Source organism: Macrobrachium nipponense, chromosome 37, assembly GCF_015104395.2.
Source record: "Macrobrachium nipponense isolate FS-2020 chromosome 37, ASM1510439v2, whole genome shotgun sequence".
In the NCBI taxonomy this organism is placed as follows: Eukaryota; Metazoa; Arthropoda; class Malacostraca; order Decapoda; family Palaemonidae; genus Macrobrachium; species Macrobrachium nipponense.
The window spans coordinates 49,581,917-49,600,228 of NC_061097.1; the positions used below are offsets into that span (position 1 = coordinate 49,581,917).

Sequence of the window (18,312 nt, forward strand, 5' to 3'; positions counted from 1 at the left end):
CAAGTACGTAGTCAACAACACAGCCATTACAATACGAACACAACTAGTAGCTAAATAAGGACAAGAGACGTAGCAGTTCAATATCATTATTAAAAGCATTAAACGGTGAGTAGCATACCAAATAGTTACACAAGAACTAATATTACTACTACTACAAGCAACAGAAGTTACGAACACCACAAATATCAGATATATAGAAATACTGTGTGTCAGGAAGGACACTGTAAGTAGCACTGCAGTTTGAGTGCTAACAGTATCTAAGTTGGGGCAATAAAACGAGCAACCAGATAAATACGAACAGTGCGTGTGACAGAACAGCGGAAGCATTACAGTTCACAAGAACAGACTAACATAGCTACCTTCCAATAACAAGAATACCAAGTTGAAACAATAAAAAGCTCTAGCAAGCTACAAATGCGGACTCATTTCGACTAATTTCCACAGTCATGATTGGCATTTTCAATGTTAGGGAAACTACAATTAACACATATTACCCTTAACCAAACTACAACACGAACGTAAGCAAATACAGTCTGCAGAAATGATCGAAAGGGCAGGCTCTTCAAGTAAAAACAATGACACAATCTATGTAAATGCTGACAAGCACAAGCTCTTTACAAGTAAAAACTATATCAAGATCCCTGTGACTTTTGACAAGAGGTCTATATACAAGCAAAAACAAGGACAAGATCTAAATACATACTGACAAGCACAGGCTCTTTACAAGGGAAAACAAGAACAAGATCTATGTAAATGCTGACAAGGAGTCTCCATACAAGTAAAAACAAACACAAGATCTATGTAAATGCTGACAATGACAGATTCTTTACAAGTAATAACAAGGAAATGATTTATGTAAATGCTGGCAAGCACAGGCTCTTTACAAGGAAAAACAAATACAAGATCTATGGTAGAACCTAACATGAACAGGTTCTGTATACTACATGGTAAACCTGTAATTTGTATAAAAGACAACGACACACCTACCACTTAAGCAATGCATTAAGGAGAGAATACTTCACAAAAAGCCAAGAAATTCCTTTTGGATATGCTAGCATGCAAGGCCACATTTAAATGCTTACAATCACATATGTGAAAGTTTTACTCACTTTACATGCGAAAGCCTTATTAAATCATGCTCGCCAATGAACAAAAATACTCGGCTCTACGTGAACAATACGACTTGTTTACACACCCAAACTAAACAAAGCAAAAACATGCCCATACACAATAACATATACAGCGATGAAATTTTAATACATAATTGTATTTAGAAATAATCTGAAGCCGGTTTAATTACACTTGAAATACCTTGTAGCCAGGTAACATGATTTTCCAATTGCGAGGCTTTGAGGCAGCAGTAACATGCAGTAGAGAAACAAACCCGATTTTCTTGAAAGCGACAAACAATCAAAACAAAGCTCAAGTCTGCCAAGCATAATGTTTGTGAGAATAACAAGGATTGAAATATTTCTTATATTTATGCATTGTTTCAGCAAGTCATAAATCACACGCACGCTCTTAAATGCATACACACATTATAGTGACAATGTTTAAGACACAATATAACAGAAACGAGACTACTTGACACACTAATTAGTTAACAAACAGCACTTATGATCTTAATTAAGAAATATCATTTAACACCGAATTCAACATGCAAAGCATATCATGTAACCAAAATACGAACACTAAAGATAGAGTGAACAGTTTTTGCATGCGGGTGGGTAAGGAAATAAGAACGTTCAAGTGAAAGATTTAAAAAAAAAAAAGGCTGCTACAGACTGAAAATGATGAAAAGACCGTCAGTAATGACATGTTTTTTCGGGACAGCCAGGTACTACGAAATCCAAACTGAACCCCGATATAAAATGGGAGAGGAACGGATAATCATCTTCGTCAGGTACGAAAACATGTCAAGATTTGAGGTCTATGATTATACATCACATACGATTCGGTTTCGGAACACAGCTATCGGTTAAGCCTCCATTCTGAACTACACTTGTGGAGATGAGTGAAAGAGAGGGAAACACACACACACACACACACACACACTCTCGTTAAATCCGCTGTGCTCCTTTAGATCTGGGAAGTGATTAGTCTGGTGGTGGCTTGGAGGAATAATGGGGTGGTGGGGTGCAGCCTTGGTGGAGAACGTAAGTGGGCTAGCAACCTCACCCCTAGGTAAATTTATTGAGAATATGTAAATTAACAGCGTATGGCACCATTTTTTAAAGGGGGAAAAAGTGTGTGTATATACGTATATATACATAAGCACACACACACACACACACATATATATATATATATAATATATAATATATATATATATATATATATATATATATATATATAATATATATATATAATATATATATATATATATATATATATATATATATATATATATATAGAGAGAGAGAGAGAGAGAGAGAGAGAGAGAGAGAGAGAGAGAGAGAGAGAGAGAGATGAACTGGTCCTTTAAATTCCCGAAAATGCTGACCAGGAAGTGATGACTGCTGTAATTCGACCCTCAAATGTGTCTTACCGTCATGCCAGAACACCTGTGAATCCACTTTTTCAGCGCTACTTGATCGTAAATAGCGGACCGGGGGAGGGTGTGGGGGTGGGGGGCGGAGGGGGGGGGGCCGCTAAAATCGGGGGAGGGTTAGTTGGTTCCCTTTGAGTCGGACTTGTGTATAATCTCAAGCAATAGCATCTATTTTTTGCTATTTCATTTTACATTTTTTTTTTTTACTTTGCTGACAAGCGCCTCATTTCACCCACGTTGTTACTAACGTAGTCAAGATAGTGGTGATTCTAATTTATTCAAATTAAATCCAGTAATTCTACGTCATTGTAGTAGCATTTAATTCGACTATTGTTATGGTATGTTTATGTTCTGATATTGTGGTATGGTAATCTATTAAGTATATATATATATATATATATGTATATATTATATATATCTATATATAATATATATATATAGATTTATGAAATATACAACGTAAAATTTACGCCTCAAACTCAAGAATTTTCCCCAAAATTAAGAAATAAAATTTTTAAACTCTTTATAAATTAAAATAAAACTCTTTTAAGACTCTTTGGCAATTTAAAAATGAATGAATACATTCCAAATACTTACGAATTACCATTATCATCTTATAATGAAAAAGTTAAGGAAGTTGGACGGTTAAATACGAACAAGAAGTGATTTCGTGACGAAACACTATCTATCGTTAAGGGTTTGGAGCAAAGGCTACATCGTCTACTACGAAATAAATCATCATGACTAATGATCGTTATATCTGATAAGAGAGAACAATACCCCCAGGTCTTTCCACAGAGAAAATGATTCAGTTTTTTTTTAATTTTTTTTTTTTTACCACAAAACAGCAAATAACTGCTAAACACACTGCCAATGTTTGCCGACATACAAAGTTCAATGAAACTTTCAATCCTTATGCTGATAGACTGAAATTAGTAACTATATATTTTAATAATATAATTAAAAATATTTTTTTATTATCAATAACAACAATTCATTTATAATAATAATAATAATAATATAATAATAATAATAATAATAATAATAATAATAATAATAACTAATACATATTATTATTATTATTATTATTATTGGGGATGGGGGTAGCAACCTCACCCCAAAAGACTTGCCTAGAACAGGAAGAAGGAAAATGGGAAAAAGAGAAAAACTGCACGTCACTTTGGTTATCCGTTTAAGCGGCCATTTGGACTATGTATTCCGAGAGCGACCCGACGCCGACCAGTTCAAAGCCGTTACTTTCCCAGGGGCTCGCGGTACCTGAAGGCGCCGTCGAAGCAGAGACACCCGCGATGAATAATTCAGTTCATACATAGTTCAGACATTCTATCATTCATCACCGAAACACATCATATGTCAAACGTCTTGAAATGAATCGAATATTGATGCCAGTGTCCAGTACGACCCTCTCGTTCCAAGAGGTGGTCTGTCCAGTTCTGCTGTTATTGGCGCCCAGCGGGGCTTCAAGAGATTTCAGTGTCAGGTCGAGGATTTGAACGCTTCTATTTATTCTTGATGATCATTTGAAGGTCGGGAGAAGACATATTGATTAATTTGATCAAAATGTAAAATGTCATAAGGCGTGACCCCAAACAAAACGCACGCAACACCCCCCCCACCCCCCCCCCACACCCCCCCCCCACCCCACCAGCCTTCTACATTCGCGCCATCCGAGCAGCATTTTTGTGTCGGGTTGAGAAAAAAAAAATGAACCGGAAAAAAAAACAGAAATAAAAGAAAGAAAAGACTCAACGTTGACAATACCTCATCCATTGTACCCTAAGAAAATATACCAATTACTTTCCAATTACTTTTCCCATTTACGCATTTCTCTCCAGGGACCCCGAACTACAAAACAGGAATAGGTTCCCTTTTGAGTCTTATTTTTGTCCCTCCAAGAAACGCTAGAAAGAAAGAAAGAAAGAAAGAAAAAAGCAGAACATCATTGCATATTATCGGTGGGGCGCTCTGTGCGTCTGTTATTGAGACGAGGTCTCCTGTGGCCTTAGTCAAACAAGAGGGCGGCTAATATCCCAGTCTATTCCAGTCTCCGTCGCAGATAAGAAGAAATCCTTCATTATTCAATGAATTGGATGATTCCGGATACCTTTCTCTCGCCCCATCGATTACGGATAGAAGCTCTCTCTCTCTCTCAAGAGAGAGAGAGAGAGAGAGAGAGAGAGAGAGAGAGAGAGAGAGAGAGAAGAATGAATGAATGCCTTTCTTTATTATTTCTATCGGAGCCGACGTAAGGTAGAGGTTAGATTCTCCCAAGTGTACATGTGCACGTACATCCTCCTACCGAAATGCACGTACATCCTCCTACCGAAATGCACGTACAGCCTCTTACCGAAGTGCACGTACATCCTCCTACCGAAGTGCACGGATATCAACCGCCTCGTATCTGCGTATGCATGTGTATGCGCCAATCTGGTATACTGGGCATATCTAGACATGCCTATTTTACACCTACGTACACCTTCACGTCTTGGAGCCTGTGTACCCTGGCTCGTTATGGGGACGTGTCGTTCTCCTGCAAAGAATAAATCATACCCTTTCACGTACCTATTGTTTCATGCGAACGCATGTGTTTGTCTAGTACGTGCTTTGGTTACAAGTAATTCAAACATATGTTCGGACGGAAACGAATGGGCTTCTCTACGTGCGAGACATTTTTGTACAGTTTCAAGTGTACGACACATTATAAGTAAAAAAAAAAACTACCTTACTCTTATCTTTTTTGATCAATAATTGGCACGATACCATTCGACTCACACTGAAGGAGAGAGAGAGAGAGAGAGAGAGAGAGAAGCCAGCTGGTCTTAGGACAGAAGCGAATTACTCACCTAGAATAAATAATGATCACCACAAAATATACGATAAGTGTCTCTCTCTCTCTCCCTGTGGCCGAGTTTGTTCAACCGTCGCGTCACGTTCAGGGAAACGTTGCCCCGATTATCAGTCAACCAGTCAATAAATGAATATGTACAATATGAACCTCGAGTCAACATTTTATTTATTTATTTATTCTTTTTTCTTGGTTTCGACCGCAGCGAGCCCTCGCGGTACAAAACGTGGTACTACTGAGTCCTCAGGGAATTGGTGCCGTGAGCGACATCAGGAGTTAAAACAAAACTTCTGAAGATCAACTCGGTACGACCACCACTTCTGAAAATCACCTCAGGATGACCACCAGTTTTGAAGATCAACTTGGTAAGACCACGACTTCTGAAGATCAACTCGGTACGATCACTACTCCTGAAGATGAGCTCGCTACGACCACAACTTCAGATGTTAACTAAGTACGACCTCGACTTCAGAACATCAACTGGGAACGATCATGAGAGCAGATGTTCAACTCATTACGACAAAGACTTCAGAAGTTCCGCTCGATACGACCAAGATAGCAGAAGTTCAACCCGGTATGACCAAGACTTCAAATCAACTGGGTGAGACTACGACTTCAGAAATTCACCTCGGGACGACCACTGCGAGAAAAACATGCTAGACATGGCTTCTGTTCAACTAGGGACGACCACCGAAGTCACGACTTTGGCTATTACACAGACGACATCTGAGTACGACTTCTGAGTATTTCACACGCAGAGGCCGACGGGATGCGAAGCACATAGTGTCTTGGTCGCTTTTACTTTCGAAATTTTATTCGAAACTTTTATCTTTGTTTTTCTTATTGTTTTGGAGTGTTGCTCAACGCCGTGTGTTGTCCTTATATTTATAAAAGATATATAAGAGGCATTTAGTGGCTCAATTGATGTGTGGTAGTCTAGACACATATGCTCGACTGCACTTGTAAGTTTTCTCTCTCTCTCTCTCTCTCTCTCTCTTCTCTCTCTCTCTCTCAACTTGCATGAAAAAGATGGAAAAGAAACCATTTGAGATAATGCCTCTTCTTTCACTTTTGATGCCAGCCACTAGATCAATCCAACTTAGTTTATCGCAAATGCGTGATCAGCTACACGAGAGAGAGAGAGAGAGAGAGAGAGAGAGAGAGAGAATATCTCTGGGAAGTGGTATTAGCAAACATTAAAGAGAGAAATCCGCATGCACTTCTAACAGTAAATCAAAGAGAGAGAGAGAGAGAGAGAGAGAGAGAGCAAAAGCGTATAACAGTAACACAAAATAATAAACGCAAAATTGTAGAATAGAGAGACAGTGAAAGAGTGTGAGGGGGAAATAGAGAGTAGCCATCAACACCGTGCAGGGTCGTCCCCTCTCTCACCAACCCCTCCATCGATGTCCCACTACCCATCCTCTTCCTCCTCCCCCTCCGATATACAAAAACATAGAGCGAAACATGAACATACCCTGGCCGTCATGGCTCATGGACCACACTACCGATGAAGTGTCTAGTTGAAATCAAACGTTGTGATTTCGGTTGTAAATATTTGCGGTCATATACGACACATTTTTTATTTGTTTGGATTTGTTTTTGTTTTCAATTGCGTTCACTTTCAGTCCCGATTTCTTTTCGTCTTCTTTTGGTCGTGTTCCGTTATTTCACATTTGGGTATTCAGTCATGCTGTAACCAGTATAGGGAGTTAGCGCAGTCAGTGCATCTCACGTGGTGCACTGTTGGCATGACTAAATCAAATCAATAAATGCGATGCTTTTTCCACGTTGGTTCATGAGGGCGTTTCTTGAATGAAACAAAAATGACAATGGAAAGTAATAAGATCAGATAAGAATAAAGCAACAATTCAGACCATCACGGGAGGGTAACATTCAATAATGGTTATAATAAATATAAAGAAAAAGTGTTCTACCTCCAAGTAACACATAAGAGATTCTGAATTCATGTAAAACGACTTGACAAAAAGGGAAATATCACTGGTCACATTTACTACCTTTTACGAAGCAATACTACCATACTACCTGCTAGGTCTGAGATCCAATACAAAAATGTTTTAATATAAAGCCAGCTGTATTCAATTTCCAAAACGGACACGGTGATGAATTATGTCCTGCATTTATTACTTGCAGGGATTTTATTCGAGAAAGATAGAAAGGATAAAGTCAAAATAATATGACGATGAAAAATGGTCCTCAAATCAGTTTTCTGATAGTATCTAATTACGTTATTCTTTTAACGTTATTTCCAAATACACATAGATGTAAAACTATCTTAAACGAATTAAATGAACCTGTCGTTTTACGCATTGTGTTTAACGGTTCAATTTTGTTTTCAAGAAAATTGCAGCACCTACTCGAGAGAGAGAGAGAGAGAGAGAGAGAGAGAGAGAGAGAGAGCGAGAGAGAAATTTTCTGTATACGGTAAATTCGAAATTGTGCTGGGAAGGAGTATATGTATGTGAATTTTATATATATGTATATATATATACTATTTATATTATATATAAATATATATAAATATAAATATATATATATATATATACATATATAAATATCAAATACAAACTAAATATATCCAAAATATATACATAGATATATATATATATATATATATAATATATATAAATTATATATATATATAATATATATATATATATATATATATGTATGTATGTATATATATATGTCTGTATATGTACATAAACTTCCTAACTAAAAGCCTTTCTCCCCTTACCAGAGGTGGCCGCAATAGCCATACAATAGACTGAAAGGTGTATAAGATGACTGTTGTGGGTTCCAGGAAGGTGAAGAAAGCAACGGGGTAGCAACCCCACCCCGAAAAATGAGCGAATATGTATATGTGTATATATGTATGTATGTATTACATGTATGTATATATATATACATAATGTCTATACACGTATGCGTTTTATGTAACAAAAACCTGAAAGTCGGTGAGTAGAAATCTCGCCGTGTAGAGGAGGTAGGTCTGAGTGAGTACAGGTGTTTCAGTAATCAGGGAAGACGCGAACACCTGTGCTATCTTGTACCAAAAACCAGTGGAGGGGGCGAGAGAGAGAGAGAGAGAGAGAGAGGGGGGGGGGGAAAGGGGGGAAGTAGGTGGCTGAGGCGAAACGAACAAAGCTAACGACCGCCCGCTGTATTATTTATTTCTTTTAGTAGTTGACCTGTCAAATACTACAGGTACATTCATCGTTCTTATTTATTTTCTGGGGGGAAATATGACCAATTCTATGGAGTACTCGTTTCGGAGATCGTGTTTGTGATAACGCTCTCTCTCTCTCTCTCTCTCTCTCTCTCTCTCTCTCTCTCCCTCTTCATCTCTCTCTCTCTCTCAATAACTTTTCTGTAATTTTGAGTCGGAAATGGTTCCTGTCTGAATTTGTACGTGAGTGGTAGGGACGTAAATTATATATATAATATATAATATATATATATATATATATATATATATATATATATACATATACATATATATGTGTGGGGGTCGAGAAAGTGTCACGAGCACTTCATTTACTTATTTTATTTATTTACTTAGTTTATTTATTGTTTATTTATTTATTTAGGGTGGGGCTAAGAGCTGATTTCTCAATAGAGATGATAAAAAAATTACCCATTTTCAATATGGTGCTTTTTCCGGTTAACTTTTTCGATATGGCGTTTTTTTTAACTTACCATTTTCAATATGGTGCTTTTTCGGTTAAAATTTAAAAAATCAAAAATATGGTGTTTTTTTCGCGTTAACCATTTTCAATATGGTGCTTTTTTTTCGGTTAACCAAAAACTTTTTTTTTTTAAAAATTATGGTGGAGTTCATATTCGAATTTGAAACGTTTTAAAATTCTACTTAAAGGCCTGAGGCTGCCTATACCATCGGCCTCCCTTTCAAATAAAACAACCCTTATCACAAATTGACAAGAAGCTTCAATATTACAAAATGTGACGCTACCAACGGAATTTCTGTTCAGCAGCGCAGTTTCATTTTCTTTTTATTCTGGAGGGATGGGAGATGGGGAAGGGGTCTCGGTGAACGAGTAAGGGTTTAGATGGGGTTGGAGGGAGAAACTGAATGGGGTGGGGTGGGGAGGAGGGGTGAGGACCAAGGGGGTGGGAGTAAGGAACCCTGGAGGGGAGGGGTATATGTAATGAAGCGAATAATCATTTGTTACTGTCGAAGTTACAACTGAAGCGAATAAATAAAAATGGCTAACTTACAAATGCTACGTCTTTTCCTATAAATATAATAATATAATAATAATAATAATAATAATAATAATAATAATAATAATAATAATATAGCAGAGACCTACATTGTCTACCTACTCTGAGAGAGAAATATTGGGAAGTCAGCTTTCAAACGAGTTTGACCTAAATTCCGATCTTTTCATTCTTAGAAACAAATTGAGAAGAGTCTTTTAAAAAAGTCTATATGACCACAATTCACTTTTTTTTTTTTTTTTTTTTTTTTTTTTTTTATTGTAGTTCTAGCCATTAAGCAACTAAGGAAGTTATTTCAAGTGCGGTGTTGTTTTAGAGTCTGGGTACGATATTTACCTTTTTCTCATAAAATTCAGAAGTCGTTTGAAAATAAGCAATCAAGTGTGTGTGTGTGTGTGTGTGTGTGTGCGTGCGTGTCTTCCTTGCAATAAACCGTACTCAGGGACTTGTTACACACACACACACATCGGTATATGTATCCATCTAATATATATCTATATATATTATATATATAATTGGGTTTTAGGATATATACTTATGTATATATGTATTTTTTTAATATATAATGGTGTGTGTTTTTGTATATATTTTATATATGTAATTGTGCGTGTTTCTGCGAGTGCGCGTGTTCAGCAATTTCGCTCCCGTAAAAACTTGAGGAAAGGCATTTCTCTCCCGTTTCGCTGTTTTTGCACAAGGAATGAAACTGCTAGCTCCTTGCACGGTAGTTACCTCTGAATAATCTTAAATCTTCCGCGACTATATAGTAGAGTCACATCAACCGTGCATTTGATGTCTAGGCCAGTCCCTTGCAACGCTCCTGATTGGCTGTTGATAAGCCAATCACGGGGCTGGAAACTTTAAGTCTCATGAGAGAGTTCACATAGACAGGATGTATGTTCCACGTCTCCTGAAAGACGTATACCTCTTAACACTTAACACGACTACACAACCAGAATCAATAATTGTCACGATGGAAGTTAGATCATGTGACCGTCAATGTACCTAGCGTGATGCTATCATATATTGACCGCCCCCCCCCACTAACAAAAGAAAGGGGTTTGATATATAATTGACCTTCAATTCGGGACCTTGGAGACAAACCACCTATTGTTCAACACTGGCTCACTGATCATCCGCCTAAGCCGCGACTGATATCAGCGTTGTGGGAGGAGGTAAGGAGGAGGGTCTTGTCTGATTGCACATAATCAGTAAGTTTTGAAAAATCAGTCAGTTTGAAGTGCCGTTCACATACCTCGCTGCCTTCCTTACTTTTTTCTTTGCCATACTCATCATCATCTCCGTTTTCTACGGCGTGGTTATCACTGTTTAGGTTTCTATGGCGTAATCATTATTACCTTGGTTTTTCCGGGTTATTCAGTATGCCTCTGCCTCTTTGATTTCATGGCCTGTATTTATAGTATGGTCACTGCTGCCGTATCCTTATTCTCTTGGTTTCCACGTCAAGGTTTCCTTTTACTGTACCTCCGTTCATATTCTCTTTTTCCATCTGACTTTCCACCCTCTCTAACAATTGTTCACAATGCAAGTGCGAGGTTTTCCTCATGTTACACCTATCAAACCTTCTTACTGTCAATTTCCGTTTCAGCAATGAATGACCTTATACGTCCCAGCGGTTGGTCTTTGGCCTTAATCCTCTATTCTATGTATCTATCTTCATGTCGTGGTCACCAGTGCTTTGGTTTTTCCGGAATATTCACCATTATGGTTTTGGTGTTCGTGGCATATTTACTATTTCCGTGGTTTTACCCTCATATTCACCGCTTGGTTTTTTGAGCGTATTTACCGGTACCTAGAAAGGTATTTTATCAGTACCTAGAAAGGTATTTTACAAGTACCTAGAAAGGTATTTTACCAGTACCTAGAAAGGTATTTTACCAGTACCTTTTATCAGTACCTAGAAAGGTATTTTATCAGTACCTAGAAAGGTATTTTATCAGTACCTAGAAAGGTATTTTACCAGTACCTTTGAGACCTTTCTGTTTTTGGTTTTCCCGACTTGGAATGAAAACATTGCCTTAATTTTTGTAATTCGAAACTATGTAGCTTTTTTAGAACTTGTTTTGGTTGCGTAGTTATTCATTTATCCTGCTCTTCATTCGTCTTTTGTTAATAACTATGAAATTCCTCTTTCTTGGACATATGGGTTTTTTGTTACTAACTGAAATTCCTCTTACTTCGACATAATGTCTTTTCTTATTTACTGTGAAATTCCTCTTTCTTGGACTAACGTGCCTTTTGTTATTAACTGTGAATTCCTCTTTCTTTGACCTATGGATCTTTTGTTATCAACTGTGAAATTCCTCTTTTTTGACATATTAGTCTTTTGTTATTAACTGTGAAATTTCTCTTTCTTTGACATAAGAGTCTTTTGTTATTAACCGTGAAATTCCTCTTTCTTTGACATATGTACCTTTTGTTATTAACTGTGAAATTCCTCTTTCTTGGACATAAGAGTCTTTTGTTATCAACTGCGAAATTCCTCTTTTTTTTTTTACATATAAGTCTTTTGTTATTAACTGAAATTCCTCTTTCTTGGACATAAGAGTCTTTTGTTATTAACTGTGAAATTCCTCTTCTTGGACATAAGAGTCTTTTGTTATTAACTGAAATTCCTCTTTCTTGGACATAAGTCACTTTTATCGTAAATCTCGGTTATTGGGGAACTTGATAAAAAGTTTTCGCTTAATATGATCAAATATCGATTGATTGACGTACACCCATATGGCGTTGCAACACATGACTAGACAGATGATAAAATGATGATGATGTGACTTGTTTGATAACACCTGCTGCTCGTGTACAGAAGACATGAATTTATGGTACTGCCATTTTTTTATGGTCCGGCGCTCTCCCCCGATCCACGTTTTCCCGAAGATTCTACTATCTTCTATTCGTTGGAGTTCAGCCCAGCTTTATCCTCCAACTTTATGTTATATCAGATAATCTGTTTGGTCTGGGCAAGCTGCGGGCATAAGGGTCAAACGGTGCCATCGGCTTTTTCCAAAAATATAAGATTCCTATGTAATGTGAATACTACACACGCACACACATTAAATATATACATTACATATACACAGTGTATATATATGTGTATACTATATATATATATATATATATATATATATATATATGTGTGTGTGTGTGTGTGTGTGTGTGTGTGTGTGTTTTACAAACATGTCACGAACATCTGTTTAATAACAAAAACTGCTGGAAGAGACAAGAAGACGGTCGCATTTTCGCTACGGTGTTTTTGTTTTAAGTAATATTGTGGCTGAAATGACAGCAGACAGGTGTTCTCGTTCGGTAATGCTTTTTATAGGAGAGCCGTAATTACGTAACCACAGGTGAGTGAAAGTCACAATATATAACGAAGAACTACTCCGTCGAAGAGTTGGTCATGAATCAACCTCACGGGATAGGTAACAAGTTACCAGATCGGGTTATCTCTCAGCTTTTGTCGAAATGGCTAAACAAAGACACTTATTTTGTGATACATAAATTTATGTAAATACATATATGTACATAGTATGTGTATTTATATATATATATATATATATATATTATATATATATATATATATATATTATATATATATATATATATAAACAAGTAGCCTAGATAAGTTTCGTCAATCGCTCAAAATAAATGTAGGACGAATTTCCATCCATTCGTACTGTTTCTATGGCATTTCAGGAAACTAATATCTGCATTTATGAATCAGGAATGTATGATGTACTCAGCATGAATGAAGTATATTTAACACTTCATTAACAGGAACTTTACCGAAGTGACCTCCCTATACACAAGCATATGTGGACTAATCAAGAATTTTTGTCATTCAGTCATAACTTCACTGATATGACAGGTAAAGAGACCTACATGTTTTTTACTTCAAGTGTGGATGACATATATGAATTTATTACGGTAACACCACGGAATACTGTTTGACTTAGGTGTAAAACATAATTTGACGAAAGTAACTGCAAAGAATTCCTGAAACTGCATATTTCTTTTAAAATTAGATACCTGTATATATATTATATATATATAATATAATATATATATATATATATATATATATATATATATATATATATATATATATATATATAGTATATATAATATATATATATATATATATATAATCATACAATAACATAGCGGGATAGAATACCTGCATATTTAATTTTACAGAAGCAAAATGCATAGAATATCTAACCTCCTGCACCTAAAATACTTGTGTATAAGTATATGCAGGTAACGGGACAATATAATTTCATATATCAATCAAATTAAAATACCTGAACATTTGACTTCATTCGAATAACATGTCAGATTATTTGACTTCACTTTAGTAAAAACAGCTGAATATGAGACCCTATTCTTGTAAAATAGGTGAATGTGACTTCAGTCAGGTGAAATCTCCCTTAACGTTTGACTTCACTTCAATTAAAATCTGAATATTTGACGTCATCCCACTGAACAACTGAACATTTGAATTCCCTTCCATAACACACCTAAACATTTTGACTTTGATCCAGCAACGTACCAGAATGTCTGGTTTCATTCTAGTAACATACCTTGACACTTTACTAAAAAAATATTAAGTTTCATTATCCGACTTCATCAAAATACTTGCACATTGAGCGAGTGATGCGCAATAAGTGTTAAATTACACACGGATGTTTAATGACTAACCAACAGTAATTATAGTGAAGCAAAACAAAGGAAAAACAATGATCAATCTCTACTACTCACGGAATTGCAGTGGACGCAGGTTCTCCATGAACGGCCTTGGGAAACATCTCTGCATGCCTGGAAAGAGAGAGAAAAAAACATTATTTAATGGAAATGATTAATTTGAGAGAGAGAGAGAGAGAGAGAGAGAGAGAGAGAGAGAGAGAGAGAGAGAGAGCGAGAGAGAGAGAGAGAGAGAGGTTAACGGTATGACTACTAGGAAACCATCATATGACACTGATTGTTCCTTCAAAATAAATTACTTTATATTAATGATATATACGAAATACATTCGTCACTTTTATAATGCAACTGGGGAGAGAGAGAGAGAGAGAGAGAGAGAGAGAGAGAGAGAGAGAGAGAGAGAGAGAAGACTTGTTTACAAGTTACCGGTGTAAGTAGGTGGAATAATAATAATAATAATAATAATAATAATAATAATAATAATAATAATAAAACATTCGTCAGGTTTGCTGTGAAACTCAAAGTGAATTATACAAATTCTACTGAAATCTTGTACAAAACACACGAAGTGGCTATTCCAAAGCAGCACGAGAAATAATCTCAGACACGTGACCGTTTAACCTCACAGTCCCGCATATTTGCACAGGTGACAGACGACATCGATTTACAATAGCCAAATTTTGTTTGCAAAATAACCACACCGTTTTTGCCCGAGGTCGCCTGTAGTAGGAGTAGCCATAGGAACATCGGCATGCAAAAATGACCTCTACGGTCATCGGCCGTAAAGGTCAAATAACCCAAACACATTTTCTCGGGTCTGTCTTACAATGTGGCGATTATTTGCGTCTAATTTTGATAAACTGAAAAGAGAATTTCCAGGATGTCTCGTGGACGATTAATGTGGGCACGTGGCTGGCATCCACATGCAGAAGAATAATGAGAAGGTCGCGTGCAAAATGCCCGCTTGTGCCTTACTCTTACTCGATACGGCAGATTTTAATTTGTTCTTATTTGTCCATCTATGTATACATTATATATATGCATATATAAATATACATACTTATATATATAAATATCTATATATTTTTTATATATACATGTTATACATATATTGTCATATATATAAATATATTATAAATATGGCTACATAATGCATTTTGCATTATAACCTGCATTAATTGTATGTTATGAAAAACTGAATATCAGTGGAAAACTCAATTTAGTGAAATTACTTGATAAAGTCCAATTTATGTATATTTCCGACTTTACCGTTAAACAAGAGGAATAGAATGAGGACAGGTTGAATGGCTGTTTCGAGTAAATGAAGAAATTTCGTGAAGGAATAATTTAACCGGAACATAATGATGAGGGTAGGGAAAAGTGTACTGATGGGGGAAGGGGGGGGGGGAGGGGGGGGGGGGTTTGGGGGGGAGGGAGGGGTTGCTTGCGGGCACACGGCAGAGTTGGGCGACCTTTAATCGCTAACCAGCGGGGAGGATTCTACTGGGGGGCATGTTTCTTATCTTGGCATTCTGACCCGTGCCCGGTGGCGGGGCGGGGGAAGAGGTTGTGGTGGTGTTGGGGTACTGTGTCTGTTGGTTGGGAGGGGCGAGGGGTAGGACGTGGGGGAAGGTGGGGGGGCCTGTCCACCTGGGTGTATTATTATTTTTCGCGATAAAAGGAGAAAAAAGCGGTTGAGTGATATTTGCACGGAACGGGGCAGCGGCCGATAATTGAGCCGCCTACCCCATTTTGATGTCGATGAATGATGTTATCGCAATGACGATGACTAAGTCATAAAGCAGAGGCGTCGACTATTCTTAAAGTACTGTAAACGACACAATAACGAATTTAAATGTGTAAGAGTCAACAGAACAATTCGTAAAATACCGCGAACGAATTTAAATGTGTAAGAGTCAGCAGAACCATTCGTAAAATACCGTAAAATGCCGAGGCGGAGTTGCTCATGGAATTTTGTAGAAGGCAGCCGACCCCTTCCTGAAAAGCCGTGAAATGCAGGGAAACCTTACGCATAAAAACATCGTAAAAGGCCGCCCTACAATTTACGAAACTGCGTAAAAAGCTCCTCCATTTCCTCAATGACTCATCGTGTAGGAGGAGGTCTAATTTGATATCATTCAATCAGTCAGCATTGCCTTTTCGCTATGCTCAATACGGACGACACGAACGAATTTGTCGCTTCGTAGATAAGGCAAGAAGACACGAGAATAATTTTTTTTTTTTTTTTAATCCTATAAGAAAACGACGGTGGTTTATTTCGGTACTATAACTCTTGAAAAAAATGGTCGGTAATTTATTCTACAACAATTGAGTCTTTTGTTTCATTCATTATTATTATTATTATTATTATTATTATTATTATTATTATTATTATTATTATTAGATATTCACCTCTTCACGAAGTTTTACTGTTCGAGAAAATTTTTTTTATGAAAACATTTTTCTCGATCAGGAAAACAGCGGGAAAAGAGCAAAGCAGTAGTAGTAGTAGTAGTAGTAGTATAGTAGTAATAATAATAATAATAATAATAATAATAATAATAATAATAATAATAATAATAATAATCTTATAACTTACATCGAAATCGAAACCAGGACTCTTCAAAGGCAATACTTAAGAGCCCTGGGTTCGATCCCGATACGAGTTAGAAATTTCTTTCAATTACACACGTGATTGTCTAATAATAATAATAATAATAATAATAATAATAATTATAATAATAATAATTATTATTATTATTATTGTTATTATTATTAATAATAATAATAGTTTTCTCGTAGAAAAAAGGCAGTAATAAATAAGACTAAACGATATTTATAAACGAAGCATAAGAGTGAACATAAAAAGGAGGTAAAATTCTCTCTCTCTCTCTCTCTCTCTCTCTCTCTCTCTCTCTCTCTCTCTCTCTCTCTGTGGGAATTAAAACTAGCTGCGAAACCAAACTAATTTTCCACCCGTCCAGCGAGGAGAGCTGGCAGCAGCAGCGGCAGCAGCTTCTAGAATATTGCGTTCCTTCTGATTTCCCGAGATTTTAGAATTTCCCAACAAAGAGAAACTTCGATATTCGCTCACCTCAGAAATTGTGAAAGATGGAGTCACGTCATTTTCAAAATGGGCTTTGTTTTCCTCGCCTCCCGTTAAAAATGTTGGATGTTAATATTTACAAAATTCAAAATTTGATTGTTTTTTTTTTCTTCGACTAAGTTCCCGTTAAGAATATTGGAAATTGATATTTACAAAATTCAAAATTTGATTATTTTTTTTTTCTCGACTAAGTTCCCGTTAAGAATATTGGATGTTAATATTTACAAAATTCCAAATTTGATTGTTTTTTTTTTTTTTCTCCGACTAAGTTCCCGTTAAGAATATTGGAAATTGATATTTACAAAATTCAAAATTTGATTGCTTTTTTTTTTCCTCGACTAAGTTCCCGTTAAGAATATTGGAAATTAATATTTACAAAATTCAAAATTTGATTATAAAAATATTGGATGTTAAAATTGACATCATTCAAAATTTGATTTCATAGAAATCGCGTTAAAAATTGCTTTTTTTTGCATTTTGGTTTTGTCGCGGATCCTGATGAAAATTGTGTATCAATTTTTACATAATTCATAAAATTTTGCATCTTCTTTCAAATTTTATATATGATTGTTTTTCTTGTTATAAATATTACACAAATATTGAATAATGAAACATAGACACTATTCTATTTTACAGGTTAGGACAATTGATTTCAGCAAAATTCATATTTCTTAATAGCAATGTGAAAAATCATACTATTTAAAAAAAAAAAAAAATCTTACTCTATTTTACATAACGTTACAAATAACAAGGAAATTCATACAATTTTCGGATTCAAACCTGTTTTTTTTCGAAAATTCC

The 18,312-nt window shown here is 36.1% G+C and overlaps 1 protein-coding gene and 1 long non-coding RNA gene across 2 annotated transcripts in view; one reads left to right on the top strand and one right to left on the bottom strand.

Moving 5' to 3' along the window:
• The window catches only part of LOC135209256 (homeobox protein prospero-like), a gene marked incomplete in the record, with an annotated part of 1,606,906 nt that overhangs the window by 46,076 nt on the left and 1,542,518 nt on the right, over nt 1-18,312 (bottom strand). The window contains 1 exon segment of the mRNA XM_064241965.1: nt 14,463-14,519. Coding sequence (XP_064098035.1) covers nt 14,463-14,519 — 57 coding nt within the window.
• Nucleotides 1-18,312, top strand: part of LOC135209258 (uncharacterized) — a 52,827-nt gene that overhangs the window by 18,208 nt on the left and 16,307 nt on the right. The window lies entirely within an intron of this gene.